General features: G+C 57.6%; 1 protein-coding gene across 1 annotated transcript; it reads left to right on the forward strand.

Annotated features, from left to right (window-relative positions):
* Nucleotides 1-1014: 1014 nt before the first annotated feature.
* NPEPL1 (aminopeptidase like 1) lies at nucleotides 1015-17736 on the forward strand. The gene is made up of 12 exons (XM_027559016.1): nucleotides 1015-1221; nucleotides 1891-2076; nucleotides 2640-2810; nucleotides 5768-5857; nucleotides 6303-6384; nucleotides 8038-8180; nucleotides 12515-12592; nucleotides 15111-15211; nucleotides 15440-15563; nucleotides 15789-15965; nucleotides 16371-16481; nucleotides 17012-17736. The coding sequence occupies exons 1-12, from the start codon at nucleotides 1072-1074 to the stop codon at nucleotides 17168-17170; spliced, it is 1572 nt and encodes a 523-aa protein (XP_027414817.1). The 5' UTR covers nucleotides 1015-1071; the 3' UTR covers nucleotides 17171-17736.
* The last annotated feature ends 851 nt before the right edge of the window (nucleotides 17737-18587 follow it).

Genomic DNA, 18587 nt, shown 5'->3' on the forward strand with positions numbered 1-18587 from the left:
CAACTGCGTCCTTACCCAGCGACCCTCGTATCTAAGCCGGGAGCTGGACATACCCACTATCCACCAGACGCCTGCTAGCTTCATCCAGGTCCGCCAGCCCAGTCCAGGGGCCCTCCACTAGCCTTAGATCCTCAGTGAGGTGGGCTCAGGGGTCTTGTAAGCTACCAGGTACCCTTCCTCTCTCCCTAAGTGAGTGGTAGGCTGCAGGGACAGCTTTCAGCCCAGGGTGGGCTGGACAGGCCCCACACACACACCCATGGGTGATGCCTGGCTTTATAATTGGCCATCCCAGAAGCAGCGACCTGGATGGAAATCCAGACCCCCATGCCCTCTCACATCAAGGTCAGTGCCCAGCAAATAGTGGGGGTCTGAGAAAGGTTAAGGAACTCACTGAGTGAGGAGAGGGGACCGTGGAGTCCAAGAATCCCCAAGCCAGTCCAAACTGACAGCGTGTGGTGGGGAGAAGAGTGGGGCGGGTTCCCCTGGACCACCACCACGGCTCAGAGACCCAGGGGCGGGGCGCGCCTGTCCTTGGGGCTGGGCTGGCTCAGGCCTCACCGAGACTCTGGTCTGGTGGACAGGGCTGGGGCAGACTTGACGTTGGGCCCGCATCTACTCAGGACCCGCTGGAGGTCAGAGCCACCAGGGTCCACTGGCAGCCTGCCAAGGCCGGGGCCCCATCCCGGAAGTGCAGTGCTTCCTCCCTGGCAGCGGGAGGACCAGGAGATCAGGGCCGGGGTGAGCCGGCCTGCGGCGATCTGAGGCCTAGCAGGACCTGGGGCCTGCCGGGGACAGGGCCTGGCCGGGCCAGGCCTGCCCCGCGCGGTCTGGGGCCTGGCGAAACTCGGGGCCCGCTCTGGGCTGGGGCCTGCCCTCCGCCCCGCCGGCCCGGCGCCCCCTCGCGCCCCGGGCGGGCCCTGCACGTCTCGCGAGCGGCCCGGAGCGGCGGGGGAGGCGGGGCCGGCGGCCGGGCAGGGCTGGGGCGGTGCCGAGGCCCGGCCGGAGCGGGAGCCCGAGCGCGGCGGGCGCGGCGGGCGCGGCGGCCGGGGCGGGGGGCGCGGGCCGGCGAAGATGGCGAACGTGGGCCTGCAGTTCCAGGCCAGCGCCGGGGACGCGGACCCGCAGAGCCGGCCGCTGCTGCTGCTGGGCCAACTGCACCACCTGCACCGCGTGCCCTGGAGCCACGTCCGCGGGAAGCTGCAGCCCCGGGTCACCGAGGAGGTGAGCGGGCCGCGCCGGCCGCCATGCGCCGCCCCGCCGGCCAGCAGAGCCCGGGCGGGGCTGGGCCAGCGGAGAGGCCGCGGAGGCCCCGCCTCGGCCGCCCGGCGCCCCCAGCCCGCCAGTCAGCCGGCCGGGTGTGCCTGGCGGACTAGGCCTGCCGGCGAGGCCCGGGGCCGCCCGCCTCCCGAGAACCCGAGGCGTTGGCTCCCGTCCAGCAGCCTCGCCCGGAAGCCACTCATGCCCTGCACCCACCCGGGCCGCAGGCTCGTGGGCAGAGCTGGCAGAGCCCACTAGGTGCGAAGGAAGTGCCCTCGAGGGGCCCTGACGCCGCCTTCCGAACCCTCCTTCCGGAACCCTCGTGGTGGTGACGCCTGCCCCTTTCCAAGACCCCTGCCTGACTGGTCTCACCCCAGTGCCTTTGTGGCAAAGCAGCCCCCAAACTGGCCGTTTAAGTCCCCAGTGCTTAATCCCACGAGGGTGGACGTGTGCCAGCAGACGCACACGCGCTTATCTAGTGAGATGTGACACGTCTTAATTAGGGATCCAGGGTGCCAGGGAAGCTGCAAAAGTGCCCATTTTAGTGAGCAATGCCGGTGTCCACACGCAGTGCTCCTGGCAGGCAGCCGTTTGAAGCCTGGTGTCTGTCTTGTGTCTCCCCTTCTGATCCAGCTCTGGCAGGCCGCGCTAAGCACGCTCAACCCCAACCCCACGGACAGCTGTCCCCTGTACCTGAACTATGCCACCGTGGCCGCCCTGCCCTCCAGGGTGAGCCGCCACAACAGCCCCTCGGCTGCCCACTTCATCACCCGCCTGGTGCGGACCTGCCTGCCGCCGGGGACCCATCGGTGTATTCTGGTGAGTGCTCCTGAGAGGCTGGCCCCACACCCGCCCCACCCGGGCTGCCGGTTGTGTGCAGTGTGCTGGCCGTACTGGCCATGATCTGTGTCTCCCACGGCTCAGTCTTGGGACCGCAGAGCACTCTGGCCACAGTATCTTCAGAAGTGGACGTTGGTCCACGGCTGGACATTGCCACCCCTGCTTTACAGACAGGGAAACTGAGGTCCCAGAGACGTAAGCACCCCAGACCAATGTAGGTGGCAGATCTGAGACTCCGACCCAGACCTCCTGAGCCCACATCCACCGTGCGGCCCTGCACGTCCGGCTGTCGGGTCTCGGGAGGCGGTGGACCACATCTGGCGGCTGACATTTTCTTTCTCCCATCATGGGACCATGGTTCCGGGGAAGGCCCCTGGGATGCAGGCCCTGCTGGGGCATCTCTGGCCAGATTGTTTCCACCGTGACCTCTGACCCGGCTGTGGGGCCCAAGCACTTCCTGACAGGGGCTCCCATGGGGCGACCCCGGGGTCCCCTCCCCCGCTCCGCTCCCCTCACCACAGCTCTGCTCTCTGGTGCTGCAGATGGTCTGTGAGCGGTCTGACGCCTTCGCCTCCGCCTGCGCCCTGGCCCGCGCTTTCCCCCTCTTCACCCACCGCTCAGGGGCATCTCGGCGCACAGAGAAGAAGACCGTCACGGTGGAGTTTTTCCTGGTTGGACAAGACAACGGGCCAGTGGAAGTGTCCACTTTGCAAGTGGGTGTCTAGAAGCTCAGACCGTGCCCCCTCCACCCGCCAGCTTGGGCAGTGCTCTCTCCCCCACACTCCCTGGGAGGACAGGACAGGGCTGCTGCTGCTGGAGAGAGCAGGCCCCCGGGGCCTTTCCAAAGCCAGGCCACAGGCTCCCTCCCACAAGGTGGTCTTGTTCTCAGGATTCAATTCCATTCAGCCAGTGTTTATGGGCACCTTCCTCGCACCAGGCGCTTTCGTGTTTTAATACTAATAATCCCGCCCGTGTATATATCACATTACCCTTTATGGTGCGCTTTTACATATGTTATTTCATTTGGTCCTTCGAATAATCCTTTTGAAGCGAGGCAAGGCTGGAGGTAATTTCCAGCTTTGAGTCCATGTGTGGGCTGACTGCCAGGTGACCCTCCCAGACCTGTGGCTATGATCTCACCCTCCCACCTGCAGCCCCCCTTCCAAATGCCAGACTCAGGTGGTCCTTTCTGCTCCCTCACACTTCACTCTCTCAGGCCCTGTTAGCACCCCCTCATCCACTATCTCACCACCTTGCTCTTCAAACCTTTAATAACATGGTCTGATTGCTTGGCCTGTCTTAACTCCCTTCCTCACTCAGCTCACCAGCGTGGAGTTCGCCCATCCCCTTCCTGACGTTGTCTTCTAGGGGCCAAACGTGCCAGACTAGAGCACTTGTCATCCTTCCTTGAAGGGCCCCCACCCACCTGGAACCCTCTCTCCTCCCCACACCCTTCCCACCTGCCAGCTGAGAGACATCCTCACTTGAGATTGTACATCTGAGTTTAGCCTCTGTGCCTCTCACTGGTGTGGGAGCCCCATGCCCACCTCCAGAGTGGGGGGACTTGGTCCCGTGCATATTAGTTCTCTTGTGTGTGATAGAACCAGTGAGCTGGTGAGTCTCCCTGGCTCTGACACCCCACCCATCCTACGGTGCCTGCCTGGTTCTCTGGGACCAGGCAGCAGCCTCCTAATGGCCTGGCTGCCTCAAGATGCCCCGCTCTGGTTCCCGCTTCCCACCACGTCATGACCAGTGCTTCATGGGTGCTTGTCAGATGTCGGGCTCTGCTCTGAGCACACCTGTGTACAAACACCTGATTTCCACAACTGCCCATGAGATGGGTATGTTTATCCCCGCTTGAGAGCTGAACAAGCTGAGGCTCAGAGACACTAAGTGATTGAGCGCAGCCACACCAGCAAGGGGTAGACCCGGGCCTTAACCACAGCTGCCATCCATCAGCCGTCTTTTCCTCCCGTCTGGGATCGTAAGTGTGAGGTTCTGACGCCGCGTGTGGCCTTTCCCTCCCACCTGGGTCCCTGTGGCCTCTCATACCCTCCTCCTCCGTCGCATTTAATGTTGTGAGTCTCTGCTGGACTCACGTCCTTGGGCCTCTTTGGATTCAGAGTCTAGTGTGGAGCCCGGTGCACGGCAGGTGCTCACATAGACGTGGGTGAATGAATGAGTGAGTGAATGATGCTGCTTTCTGACGCGATCAAGGCACAGTGAGGTGCGCCCTCTCACCTGAGCCACTGCTGCGTTGCGTGGAGGAGCCCTGCGTTCACAGGGTCATGAGGCCGGCATCCTGCCTCCCTTGAGACAACCCTCAGGGTGCTGATACACTCCCCAGACAGCAGCCAAGGGTCTCTGATACCCACAGGTGGGGACCCTCACCCTTCCTGGGGAGGGCCTGCTGCCAGGCTGTGGGGACCACATGGCACGCCTCAGATCTGAGCTGTCAAGTGTCTGCCTCTGAGGTTTAGGGGTTAACTACCTGGGAACATGCAGGGACCTGGGAGGGGACTGGGCTGTTGTTAGGGACCCAGAGCTGGCCTCCCCACTCCTGTGGGCCTGGAAGAGGCAACAAGAAACTGGACGCTGTCCACATCCCTGCCAAACCCACACTCCATTTCTCTCTTAAGGCAACCAGGCCCTGGGACGGATGCTGGGGGGCCAGGTGGGACAGAGCAGGGAGGCAGAGCTGAGCATCAGGGCTGAGTCAGGTACATGGGAGCTCTTGGCAGAAGCTTTGAGGGGAGAGAGACATGAGCATGCCCTCTGCACAAGGTGCAGCTGTCTGTGTCCTTCCCTTCTTGCCCTGTGGCCAGAGCAGTGTCGCATCAGGTGCCCAGGAAGAAGGGTGAGGGTCTGGGATACTCCCATGGGGCCCACATGAGAAAAACGCCTCCCCAGCGGGTCCAGGGGCCTTTTCTCCATTGCAAGGCTCCAAGAGGCTCCTGGAGCATGTGGCCTTTGAGAGAAGTACCTCGAAGGGTGTCTGGGACCCTGGCTAGAGAAGCAAAGGTGTTTGGTCTGCCTGGGCAACCATGACAGCAGCCCCTCAACAGGGGTTTAACCCACAGGTGCTTGTTTCTCAGACTGCCAAAGGCTGGCCATCTCAGAGCCTAGCCATCCCAGATCAGGGTGGCTTCTGCAGCTGCGTCCTTTTCTTACAAGGGCACTAATCCCATCATGGGGTCCCACCCTCTTGACCTCACTGAAGCCTGAGCACCTCCCCAAACCCTCCTGATACCCTCCCCTGGTGGTCAGGGCTTCAGACTCCCATAACAGAGGGTATCACCTCCTCCTGGGAGAGGGGGATGGGGTTGGCAGAGGCTGGATGAGGTGTGCACTCAGGGCTAGGCAGGAGGCCACCCACCACCAGAGTAAGGGGCAGAACAGGAGACGAGGCTCAGAAAGCAAGGAGGGCCCCATGTAAATCAGGAGAGGATGCTAGGCCAAAGGGCTACTCTATGGTTCTGCAGCCATAGGGGTCTTTCTGTAGACAGCTGGGGTCATGGGTACAATTCTTGCTTCCCTTCCACCTGCTCTCGTTGCCCAGCCTTCCCTGGGAGATGTGTGCCTCTGACACTTGTGGGTCCTGGCTGTTGGCAATGAGGGACACTTTCCACCTTGTGCCAGGACCCCAGTGACAGCCTTTTGTTTCTCCTAGTGTTTAACAAGTGCCACAGAAGGCGTGCGGCTGGCAGCCCGAATCGTGGACACACCCTGCAATGAGATGAACACAGACACCTTCCTTGAGGTTCGTGGCCCTGGGGTCCGCTGGGGTGGGATGGTGTTGATCGACCCCAGGGACAGTCAGGAATCCCAGGGCTGCCAGGGGATGGTCCACAGTCTCTGCACCTCATCTGGGGAAGCCATGGGCTGCTGCAGACAGAGTCCTGCCATCCACCCGGAGCCGAGGGGCCCCCGGTCCTCAGCCGGGGTTGGAGGGAGGACACAGCCTCCTCCTTGAGGCCCCCATGCAGGACTCGAGCCATGAGCCACAGGAAATCGCAGAGTTTGGAGGTGATTAAACCTCCTCTCCTGGGTTTAATCATGCTTAGAGCCGAGAGTCAGGGCTTCAGCTTCCCGGCCCACCCCTCTCCCACCACAAGGCATCTGCTCACCCCTGTCCCTGGCCTCACCCTCATTTTAAGCCATCTTCACGTGTTGTATGTTGTTGTTTTTTCCATGAACGCATCCAGGAGATTAAGAAAGTTGGAAAAGAACTGGGGATCGTCCCAACCGTTATCCGGGATGAGGAGCTGAAGGCGAGAGGATTTGGAGGTGGGTGGGGGCCAGTCCTCCAGGGTCCTGGCCTCAGCAGAGGCCTGGGGTACTTGGGGGGCTGGGGGGCTGCCAGGCCATATGTTGTGCTGTCCCAAGCTTCACCCCACAGGAAACCAGCCTGTGTCCAGCCCCCAGGCCAGACCCTGGGAAGCAGCTCATCCCCGGGGGAAAGAGGAGGCAGCGATTCAGATCCTGATTCAGATCCTGGAAGCCACAGGGTCCAAGTCCTTCCCCGTCCGCCCCCTCTGCAGCCTCCCCCGTGCTGCTCTCCTGCTCCCCAGGCCAGCCCAGCAGGGCCTTTCTGTTCCTCGAATACGCAAGCTCATATCCTCATCAAGACCTGCTCTCATGGCTCTTTCTCCCTGGGATACTCTCGCCCAGTATGATCTCACAGACCACCTCTTCAGAGAGCCCTCCCTGACTGCCAGGCCCATCCTTCCCACCTCCCAGGCACCAAGGCGCAGTGACAACTAGAACAGGGTTGGGAAGGTCACTGTGGTTGTTATCTGTGGCTGCAAAACCAGTTACCCCAAAAGGCAGCAGCTGAGAGCAGCACGGTCCTTCCAGTGCAGGTCTGTGGGTGGGGAACTGGGTGTGACTTAGCTGGATCCGGCCCAGGGTCTCTCCAGGCCGTGATACCTGTGTTAACTGGGGCTGCGGTCACCTGAAGGCTCAACTGGGGCCCAAGACGGGCTCCCAGCAAGTCTCACTCATGACCCTGCCATCAGAGACCTAGCCGGCTGCTCCTTGTCGTGTGAGCCTGTCCTTGAGCAGCTTGCAACGTGGCAGCTGCTGCTCTCAGATTGAGGTCTCTGAGCAAGAGACAAGAAAGAGCACACAAGCCAGAGGCCTTGTTTCTGTAACCTCCTCTTGGACGATTCCTGCCACGTCCCAAGAAACTGAGACACGCCGTCCTGCCCTTATAGGGGAGAGGAGAGGACCCACATGATCATGAATGCCCAGAGGGGATCCGTGGGGGCTTGTTCGAGCTGCCTGTCACAGTCATGTAAGCCAGTTGCAGCTGGAGGCAGTTCTGTCAGGGAACGCTTCACAGAGGAGGTGACATTTGCAGCAGGTCTTGCAGGATGAGTAGGAGTTTGTCAGGCAGCCATTACTGGCTCTTGTCCTGGTTGCTACAGTTGTTCGGTTAGATTATCAGGGTACCTTGAGGTGTGACCTCTGCCCACAGCAAGCCATGGTTTTCTCAAGAAGTTGGGGCGTGTAAACTGACAGCAAGGCAGCAGCTGGGGTGAGCCGGGAAAGGGAGGCGCCTGCTGAGTGCATGGAGGGGTCAGTGATGGGGGGGGTGAGTGGGGCTGGAACGGCCTTGAAGCATTATCCAAAATCTCTTCATTTTGCAGTCCTGTTCACTGCTTTCTGGGAATGATACAATTTTTTTTTTTTTTTTCTCAGCGAGTCTTCTTGCCTAACACTACTTCACACAGAACTCAATTGCATCCCCCAATCCCACAGCAGCCAGGGGCAGGAGAGGGCGGGGAACTTGGTTCACATGGCCAGGCTCTGTGGCCCAGAGGAACACCCACAGGCCAGCAGCTGTTTGTGGGGAGAGCAGTATTTCTGGGGGACTCCCAGGAGTCCTCCACTTGGCCCAGCCTGAGCCCTCACTGACGAGTCCTATGCTTTCCCTAGGAATCTATGGTGTTGGCAAAGCTGCCATCCATCCCCCGGCCCTGGCCGTCCTCAGCCACACCCCAGACGGAGCCACCCAGACCATCGCTTGGGTTGGCAAGGGCATCGTCTATGATACCGGGGGTCTCAGCATGAAGGGAAAGGTGAGGTGCAGGACCAGGGCTGGGGGGACGTGGGGGGGAAGGGCGGCCCCTTCTCAGGTGTCAGAGGAAAGAGCAAGTTGTTGGGGCATCCAGGAGGGAGGACCCGGGGCCCCGTCCCCTCCAAGGGGCAGACCGTTCACGCCTGCACTGAGTCAGGACAGAAAATCTGGAGAAGAGGAAAAGGTCCTAGGGTGATGCCCACTGTCTTTGTGACCATCTGCAGTAAAATATTATGAGTATTGTAGTACAGGTAAAGAAAACAGCCATCGGTTAACACTTATAAATAGCATTGAGTAATTTCTGACAAAAAAGCTGACACCTCCACGTCATTCTCCTGTGGTGGCGTACACCAGCATCACAGCCCTGCCGTCCAGCCTTCAGTTCGGCCAGTGTCGGTGGCTCTTTCACACTGGTCTTCTTCACGTGTTTCTGCTCGCTAGATGGACATGCCAGGTGTGTCAGTCTCTGCGCTGTAGTTGATCCAAAAGAGCACCGCTGCTGCTGCTGCTAAGTCGCTTCAGTCGTGTCTGACTCTGTGCGACCCCATAGACGGCAGCCCACCAGGCTCCCCCGTCCCTGGGATTCTCCAGGCAAGAACACTGCAGTGGGTTGCCATTTCCTTCTCCAGTGCATGAAAGTGAAAAGGGAAAGTGAAGTCGCTCAGTCGTGTCCGACTCTTAGCGACCCCATGGACCGCAGCCCACCAGGCTCCTCCGGCCATGGGATTTTCCAGCAAGAGTACTGGAGTGGGGTGCCATTGCCTTCTCCGCCAAAAGAGCACAATTAACTTTAATTTTGAAGACTTTCTGTCACATGAAGCAACTGATACACTCAGGGAAAGTCTCTAACAGAAGGGTCCCTCGGCAGAGACCAAAAAAGACCCCACTTCCCAAGAAACTCCCCAAATCATCAGTGTCCGTGTTTCTGGTTCTTTGAGATGGACCCCAGTAACTTTCAAATGTCTGTGGAGTAAAAATGTCTTACACAGCACAACCCAGGTGGTTCCCCTAGACTGTGGGCAGCAGCAGGGCTCACTGCTCCCGGTGTTTACGCCGAATCCGCCATCCGAAGGCAGGAACTCACTGTCAGAGGTGCCGTGGACACCAGCCACCTCCAGAGCCTGCCTGCCTCAGAACCAGAGTGCCTTGAGGAGTCTGTGCCCCTGGCGGTGATTAGTGTCCACGTAGGATAATGTTTCTGGAAGGAGGAGGAATTAAGACAGGCAGGTCTGAAGTTTTTATTTATGTGGTAAGGACTCACTTCAACCAACAACAGGGTTTCTTCTGGAGGAATTCTTTTACCACTGATGACAACAAGCAAACAAGCTTTTGTTGCTGTTCAGCTGCTAAGTCATGTCCAACTCTTTGTGACCCCAGGGACTGCAGCACGCCAGGCACCTCTGTTCTCCACTATTTCCTGGAGTTTGCTCATATTCATGTCTATTGAGTCAGTGATGCCTTCGAACCATCTCATCTTCTGTCGTCCCCTTCTCCTCCTACCTTCAATCTTTCCTAGCATCAGGGTCTTTTCCAATGAGCCGGCTCTTCGCATCAAGTGGCCAAAATATCCGAGCTTCAGCATTAGCCCTTCCAATGAATATTCAGGGTTGATTTTCTTTAGGATTGACTGGTTAGATCTCCTTGTAGTCCAATGGACACCCAAGAGTTTTCTCCAGCCCCACAATTTGAAAGCATCAGTTCTTCAGTGATCAGCATTCTTTCTGATCTAACTCAGCTTTTAGTTGGTTTATTATTGTTCTTAAATTCTTAACACCTGGTGTTGACCCTCCTCCCCCACCCTTGACAGGGGCTCTTGCCCCATTAGCAGCTGCATTTTGGGGGATGGATCTGTGGGCTCATTCAGACGTTGGCTTGTTAGAGGGTGGAGTGAGAAGCAAGGCTTCCTGAGGGTTAGTCATTTTGCTGGTGGCATCCTCTCCCAATTTTGCAGGAACAGTCCTGGCTGTTTTCAGAGATTTTCAAGGCAAATCAGGATCAGTGTGAATTAAGGGGCCTCAGATGTGTTCATCTCAGGACTTCTTCCACTCTTAAAAAATACTGATCTCAAAAGAGATTTTATTTATAAGGGCGATGTCTGCTAGCTGTCTACTAGAAATTAAAATTGGGAAAATTTAAAGATAGTTATTAATTCATTAAAAAGACCAATATGACCCCATTGCATGCCACTGTAAATAATGCAGTCTTATGAATAGGACTGTATTTTCCAAAATGAAAAAAAGAAATTAACCAGAAGAGTGGTACCATTTTACATTTCTGCAGCTCTCTTTACTGTCTGCCATAGTGGACAACAGCTGTGATCACACATCTGCTTCTGCATTTAGTCTGTTGCGATATGTTTTAGTTGAAATATAAAAAAGAAAATCTGGCCCCAGTCCTTCAGCAGTTAGAAAAAGGAGAAGCATTTTAATACCTTCTTCAGGTAACTCAGGACCTTCTTCTTTGCTGTTACACCAAAACTCAACAAGTGGGAGTTTTTAAAAGGTAAGTTATAACAGGGGATCTGAAGCCACGCCTGTGAGCTCTGCCACATTGAAATCTGTGGGTCCATCCTGAAGTCTGAATGCATGGTTTTATGATATCACATATGAGCTATTTGGAAAACACTGTTTAAAGAGTTATGCCGTACCTCCAGATTTTAACGCTTTTCAGTATACAATATTTTAAAAAGTTACATTTATTAATATCATCATCTATCTCATGTAGGAAGTTGAGTATTAGGTTGCCATCGTGGAAGCAGATACAAGTTTTCCAAAACCCTGATTTTTTTTTTTTTTTGCTTGAAAGCTCCAGTTTTACCAAGTAATGCCAGCTGTCCTCCTGGAGGTGAGAGGCTCACTCTGGCCATTTTTGAGAAAATGTCTGCATATACCTGCATCTGGATCCCCAGAGTCTGTCAGTGGTTCCCCCCACCCCACCTCCAGGACAGTGGTAGTGGGAGAGCACAGGCTCACTGAGCTCAGGACTTGGTGCCCACTCTTGCTTGGGCTCCAGCTGCCTGACCACAACCGAGCGCCGGGCATCAGGGAGCAAGCACAGGACCTCCCCTACCCCTTCCATGCCACCAAGACAGTGTTGGGAATGACTCTTCTCTACGGTTGAGGTTTTTAAAAAGCTAATCATTTCACTGCTTCAGCAAGAAGACTTGAGTGAAATTGGCACCACCTTGTCTCCTAAAGGCCTGGAAATTAACCCAGTGACCACCAGTTCCCACAGGCCCCAGGTCGCCACTGCCCCATCGGTACAAACAGCAACCCAACAGTGATGAAAGCGTTCCTGTGGAAATAGTTTCTTTTATAAAAACAGGAATGCCAGGTGGGATCCACGAGGCTGACTCAGTCTATGGAGCTGTGTTGGTGGTGCGACATTTGTTCTGTGTCCAGGGACACAGGGATTCAGTGGCCATCTTCAGCCATTTTCCATGTGGCCATCCTGCAGGAGGTTTGATTCTCAGTTTGAGGCCCCGTTATTCCATTTAAACAATCTCGTGGTTTCTCGCAGGTTAGGTCAAAACAGCTTATTTCCAATAGTGCTAGCTGAGTCATTTTTGCTCAACTTAATTGTAAAAACAGCTCAGTTTATATCTAAAAATACTTTCCATTAAAACTCTCAGCTCGTGTAATCCAATAAGGGCTCAGAAAAATTGGTACATTTTGGTCCCGAATCCTTACATCCGATGACCTGTTGTTAATTTAAAATATGAGCCTGTCAATTAGCATCGGGAGCCCATAAACCGTAAAAGTGCTTAGCTGCTCTCAACTAGTGTACAGGAAATGGTGTTTACTTCTATGGCAAGAGGGCCCCTCGGTCTCCAGCGACTCCCTCACTAGACCCCGTCACCCAGGAAACGTGAATGCAGACAGGTGGCAAGTGCCCTTGGGGCAGGAGTGGGATTGATGGTATCACAGTGACTAATGACATTTGGGAAGAGCTCACATTAACCTGGATGGGTGGTCAAGGTCGTGACACGGAGGAACTGCAGACAGACCCCCAGGCTGACTTGGGCACAGCTCAGCCTCTGACCCAGGCCACTCTGGAAGTCCCCACTGAACCTCACACAGTTCTGTTCAGTAACCCCCAAAGCTCTGCTCAAGCTGGACGTGCGTCCCCAACCTGGTAAATTTGACTCTGGCTTCTCATTGCTTCTGGAGGATCCCTGGGTGACTAGTGGCGTTTCCTGGGTTCTGTAGGCACTCAGGTGACTTGGCGCCAGCTCCTGTGCCTCTGGGGCCCTGGTGTGGGGACTGGAGTGGAGAGCACTGTTGCTGGGGTGTCAGCATCCACTCACCTCTCTCTCGCCCCTTCCTGCCCCCACAGACCACCATGCCAGGGATGAAGAGGGACTGCGGGGGCGCCGCAGCTGTCCTGGGGGCCTTCAGAGCTGCCGTCAAGCAGGTGAGGGGGGCCCTGACTTCCTCCCTGGTTCTCCTCCCCAGAGCCCCCTGAGTCTGCGTGGTTGGCACCGTCCCCCTCCACACTCCCGCGCCGGGTCCCTGGGGCCCCCAGAGCTCCTTGCTTCAGTCAGGGCTCCTCATGCCAAGAGCGTCACCCCACCCGGGCATGTCACCTCTCTGCCTGGCACCCGCTGGCATCATGGGCCCTCCGCTAAGTCCTAAGACCCCTCCCGCCCCAACCGGAATGGGAAGGGTGCTTTGGAGCTGGCTGGCTGCCTGCTCAGCCCTGGGCTCTGGCACTCAGGGCAGGGTTCTTTGGAGGGGCTGGCTGCTGTTTGGTGGAAGAGGTCTGGGGTCTGTCCTGGAATACCAGGAGTGGCCACACTGAGCCCAGACACCTGGGCAGCCAGAGGCCTCCGTGCTCCCCACCCAGAACACACAGGCCTCAGAGAGCCCAACAATTGGAGCCAAATTCCCGAGCTGGGGGCCTGGTCCATAAGCAGTGCCGTGGCTGTTCCCCACGTTTGCCCTTTGACACTGTAGAGCATGTTTATGGAGCAGAGGCATGGGGCGCCCTGGCCATCCAGGGCCGCTCACCTCTCAGCATGGCTGCTTCAGGTAACTCTGAAAAGCCCAGCCCTTCCAGTCACCAAGCATAAGCCCCTCTTCCTCAAAGGTACCGCCTGAGCAGCATGACCCCCAGGGGGAGACTTCCAGAGAAAACAAAAGCAAAAAGATCTTGGCAAATGATTTCTGCCCAGCCACGCCCACGAGGGGAGCAGAAAGGCTGGAGGGGAGGAGGGGCTCGGCCTAAGGGGTGCTGGGCGGGGGGTGTCTCAACTGTACTGGGGGGCGTCATGCAGCCCCCATTCAGCAGCACCCAGCCCACCTGACCAGATTCAGCCAGGCCTGCTACCTACTCCATTAATCAGCTCGTCAAGTATGCAAGGGACATACCCAGCCTCCGGGGCTGGGGGGCACTCTGGGAAGGGCTCGCAGGAAAGTGTCCAATAATAGGAGCCAAATTCCCAGGTGGCTGCACTGCCTGGTGTCTCAGCTATGGGTTTGGGGTGACTGCGCGCATGGAGGGTCTGTCCTGGCATCTGGACAGGTGGCTGGTGCCCCAGCAGGTAGACCCTTCCTATGGGCGAGGAACCACTTGGCAATTAAGGCTGGTTCATCAGCTGGTGGTTGGAAGTGGTCCTCGGATTCCTCCTGCTTTGTAACTCATTTTTTAAGAAAAGGAATGTGCCTCCATTTGAGCCCCAAAGTATATAATGAGGGTCATCACTCACAGAATGAAGTAAGAGTCCATGCTCACACCAAGAGGAACAAGTCATCTCCTCACAGTGGCCTCCCAGTTGCTAACAGTACAAGGGAGAGAGGTGGGAACCCACCTTTTGGCAAACAACAGCACAGTAATTGTCTCAGGTGAGAGTGACCAACAGATGCTAACGTCAGAGTCGAGTGTGGTGAGCGTGGGAATGAGAAGGGGCACCCACACAGGGGTTTCTGTGGCTGCCCTGAGGGACACTGGGGGGTGGGGGGGGGTCACTGTGCCTCCAGGGACTTAGTGCACTCAACCTGAGTGTAGGTACAGGGAAACAGCAAAGGGTCAAGGTCATCAAAGTCAAAAGCCCTACCTCAAAAGCTAAAGATCAGCAGGTTTGTGAGGTTAGACACTGACCGCTGACCACATTGTATGGATAGGAGGCGGGAGCTGAGCACAGACTTGAACCCAGCAGGCAGCTCCACTTCTAGGGTACATGCTGCGTCGCCTGGCCTCTGTTGGGACCCTGCTCTAGGGCCCACCGCCAGGATGGTGGGGAGTGCAGGGGGCTGTGATCTTTGCTCCTTGGACCCATCTGTCTGTCTCTCTGTTGTGTGTCAGAGAGCTCCAGCCTGTCACCATCCTTCCTGCCCCTGATGCTCCCAGCCTATAACTGGAGCCTCTGCCCTTTTCCCTCCGGGTTTTTTTTGTTTGTTTGTTTTTAATTGGAGGCTAATTACTTTACAATATTGTAGTGGTTTTTGCCATGCATTGACATGAATCAGCCATGGGTGTACGTGTGTTCCCCATCCTGACCTTCCCTCCCACCTCCCTCCCCCTCCCATTCATCAGGGTCATCCCAATGCACCAGCCCTGAGCACCCTCTCTCAAGCATTGAACCTAGACTGGCAATCTATGTCACATATAATAGTATACATGTTTCAATGCTATTCTCTCAAATCATCCCACCCTCGCCTTCTCCCACAGAATCCAAAAGTCTGTTCTTTACATCTATGTCTCTTTTGCTGTCTCACATATAGGGTCATCGTTACCATTTTTCTAAATTCCCTATATATGCATTAATATAGTGTATTTGTTTTTCTTTCTGACTTACTTCGCTCTGTATAATAGGCTCCAGTTTCATCTATCTCATTATAACTGATTCAAATGCATTCTTTTTGATGGCTGAGTAATATTCCATTGTGTACATATACCACAGCTTTCTTATCCACTCGTCTGCCGCCTCTAGGGTTTCAAAGACACTCTCCATGCAGTGTTCTGCTTGGCTGAGAACTCTGTGGGGCCCAATGCCACAAGGCCGGATGACATCCACCTGCTGTACTCTGGAAAGTAAGGCCAACCCCGCCCACCTGCCTCATAGCACCCACGCCACTGTGCTGTCCCAGAGCCCCGGGTGCCTGCGATGGGGGCTGGGTCCCTGTTTGAGGTGTCAGGGGCCCACGGGGTCTGGGGACTGCCCCCCAGCTTAGGGGGCCAAGCCCTTTCCAACCTTTAGGCACTGCATTGCAGTTGAGGACAGGGAGGAGGGGCTCTGAGTGGGGTGTCTGCTGTCCCCAGGACTGTGGAAATCAACAACACGGATGCTGAGGGCAGGCTGGTGCTGGCAGATGGCGTGTCCTACGCCTGCAAGGACCTGGGCGCCGACATCATCCTGGACGTGGCCACGTTGACCGGAGCTCAGGTGGGCCCCACTGTCCCTTCTGCTTCATCACGTGGTCAGAGCTTGTCTGTGAGGGTGCAGGCACACAGAGCCCATGGACCTTGGAGGGAACACTGGCACAGGGCCCCTGTGGGGGCCCTCTTTCCCTGTCTCTTTCTCTGCCTTGTTTTCTGTCAGCCCCTCTTCTGTCCTCAGGGTCCCCCAACCCGCCAGGTGATGCTCTCTACATCTCTCCCGCATGCCCAGGGCATCGCCACAGGCAAGTACCACGCGGCTGTGCTCACCAACAGCGCCGAGTGGGAGGCGGCCTGTGTGAAGGCCGGGCGACAGTGCGGGGACCTGGTGCACCCGCTGGTGTACTGCCCAGAGCTGCACTTCAGCGAGTTCACCTCGGCCGTGGCCGACATGAAGAACTCGGTGGCGGTAGGTGTGGAGCAGGGTGGACCTTGGTCCCCCTGTGAGGGCCCAGATCTGGGCTCTGAGTAGGGGAGGGGAGAAATCAGGGAAGGGGATGGCGCTCTCACTGGTCTCCCCACAGCATGTCCATTCAGCAGGCACTGGGGCATCCTCCCCGCTATGGAGTCCCCACTGGGTCTATCGCTGGCTCCCCCTTTGCCCCCAGGGTGAAGGCAGACCCCCTAGCCCAGCTGCCAGGCCCACGGGGACCCTCTCTGCTGCTCTCCACACTGGGCCCTCCACCCCAGGCCCCTTCTTGCAGACACTGGGAGAGGTGGTCGCTGAGGATGGGGGTCAGGAGGGCGCAGGGTGTCCACCGTGGCCACCCCCACCATGGCTGCAGTGGATGCTTACAACTGCCTTCTACCCCAGGACCGGGACAACAGCCCCAGCTCCTGCGCTGGCCTCTTCATCGCCTCACACATCGGCTTCGACTGGCCTGGGGTCTGGGTCCACCTGGATATCGCCGCGCCCGTGCACGCCGTGAGTCTGGGCCCCGGGGGTGCCCCTGCCCACCCCACCATTAGGCCTTCCTTGGCCGGCCAGCCACTCTGCTTCCCTTGCTGGCCCCTCCCCACGGGTCTGGCTGCTCCCACTCTCTCCTGCATCCAGAGCCCCTCTCTGGCTCCAGAGCACAGGCTGAGCTCATCGGAAACATTCTGTGTGAGGGTCACACGGCCAGCTGTGGTCCCCCCTGACCTCTGGTCTCCTCGTCCCTGGGAACAGTGTGGCTGCTGTGTGCAGTCCTTCCCAACCCGCCTGTCCTCGGCAGGAGGCCCAGGGGCCCTGGTCTCACCCTTTTCCTCCCCGAGGAGCCAGGAGAGGGGAGGGGAGGAGAACCCAGGGCTGTGTCCACAGCTCGTCCTCCACCGGCTTTGAGTGGAACAGGACAGGGAAGGGGGCTGGGGGGTGCATGGGGGATCAGATGCCCTGGTCCAAGAGCCCTCCCATGGTGGCGGGTTTGCTAGGGTGGGGGGCTTGGCCGCACAGGTTTCCACTGTCTTCACCCACAGGGCGAGCGTGCCACGGGCTTCGGTGTGGCCCTTCTGCTGGCACTCTTCGGCCAGGCCTCCGAGGACCCTCTGCTGAACCTGGTATCCCCACTTGGCTGCGAGGTGGACGCCCAGGAGGGGGACGCGGAGAGGGACTCCAAGAGGCGCAGGCTTGTGTGACGCAGCCGCCCTGCCCAGTGACACTGGGCACTTTACCTCACTTTGCACTGATTAATTCTAAGCAATTGGAAGATTATACTTTGAGATGTTTTGTTTTTAGTTGTCATGGTGACGGAAACAGCTCCTTCTTGTGTCTTAGGAGACAGCTCAGGGTTCGGGGGGCCCAGGGAGGGGTGAGTGGGCAGCACTGGGTTTGTTTTATGTTTGATTCCCCGCCAGCTTCTGCAGACCATGCCCCTCTCTGGGGCCCCTGCACGACCCCCAGGCTCCAGAACGCATGCACGGCCCTGATGCTCTTGTCCACGTGGCCCTCAAGACCCCCGCCTGTGCCTGGGCCCCACGGTGGGTGCCGGTGGCCCCATCTGCAGCCCCAGGCTCCGTACATGGCACCCACATTGCAGGGCACCCAGGCCCCACTCCAGCTGGGGCAGTCCCTGCCTCCAACAGACCACCCCTTTGAAAGGATGGGGCGACTTGGTTCAGGTTTTATGGAGCAAAAGGAATGTCTACTCGGGCCCCTCTGAGTTCACTGCAAGTTGAATTAAACATGGCTAAACCACATCACACCTCTGCCTCTGTCTCCCTCTTTCTCCAGCCCGTTTTAGCAAGCAGCCCAACAACCTGCCTGTGGGTCTGAGGCTCCGGGTGCCACCATCTCCTCCCAAACCAGCACCCGACTTTGAGGTGAAATTTGCCAACCTCATTCCTGCAGATGAGAGCCCAGGGCCAGCTGGGCTCTGAGGTTCGGAGTGCAGGCTCTGGAGGGCGGGCACCTCGGACTTTCCCACGACCCTCAGTCTGCAGGGAAGGTGTCCTGATCCCTGGCACGGCACAAGGCGAGTGTTACACAGGGTCAACCGAAAGCCCCCTGGGCAGGATACTAGGAGCTGAAGGGCATAGCCTGGCCAGGTGTCAGGGAGACCCCCAGCCTGGGCCCTGCAGAGGAGGTCCAGGACTCAGGCTCTACCTGGCATAGAGCCGGCACCTCCTCTGCAGGCGACGGGAGGGCGAGAACATGCCTGCAGGCCACACATTCCCTAGCTGTGTCTGGGCTCCTTGACCTCGCACCCCTGCCCAAGGCTCCCTAAACTTCAGGTCCCTTCCCCTGCCCTGAAATCAAGGTGACTCTTTCTGGGCATGATCTCAAGCATGTATTTATTAACTGCCTGCTGTGTGCACAGCCCCAGGCTGGGCCTGGAAGAGGCAAGCGGCAGTCCCAGGGCCTCCGCCCCGTCTGGGAAAGCCCTGGCCCGACGTGTTAAATTGCAGTAATCATGGTCACGAGGCAGTCAGTGGGCTCAGGGAGGCACGGGGGCCGGAGGGGCCAGGAGCCTTCATGGGTCATTAGCGTGCTTAATGGCCTTGGCGTTGGCAGCTCAATCCAGCTTCTCCCTGAGAAGCCCTGAAGGAGCCAGAG

The sequence above is a fragment of the Bos indicus x Bos taurus genome, chromosome 13 (assembly GCF_003369695.1).
Source record: "Bos indicus x Bos taurus breed Angus x Brahman F1 hybrid chromosome 13, Bos_hybrid_MaternalHap_v2.0, whole genome shotgun sequence".
In the NCBI taxonomy this organism is placed as follows: Eukaryota; Metazoa; Chordata; class Mammalia; order Artiodactyla; family Bovidae; genus Bos; species Bos indicus x Bos taurus.

What these genes read in the sequence shown, in the direction of transcription:
- NPEPL1 (XM_027559016.1), top strand. Translation starts at nt 1,072, where the DNA reads ATGGCGAACGTGGGCCTGCAGTTCCAGGCCAGCGCCGGGGACGCGGAC. An exon ending in TCAGAGCTGCCGTCAAGCAG is followed by an intron (nt 12,593 to 15,110) that starts GTGAGGGGGGCC and finishes TGCCGCCTCTAG; the next exon opens with GGTTTCAAAGACACTCTCCA. An exon ending in CCACGTTGACCGGAGCTCAG is followed by an intron (nt 15,564 to 15,788) that starts GTGGGCCCCACT and finishes CCGCATGCCCAG; the next exon opens with GGCATCGCCACAGGCAAGTA.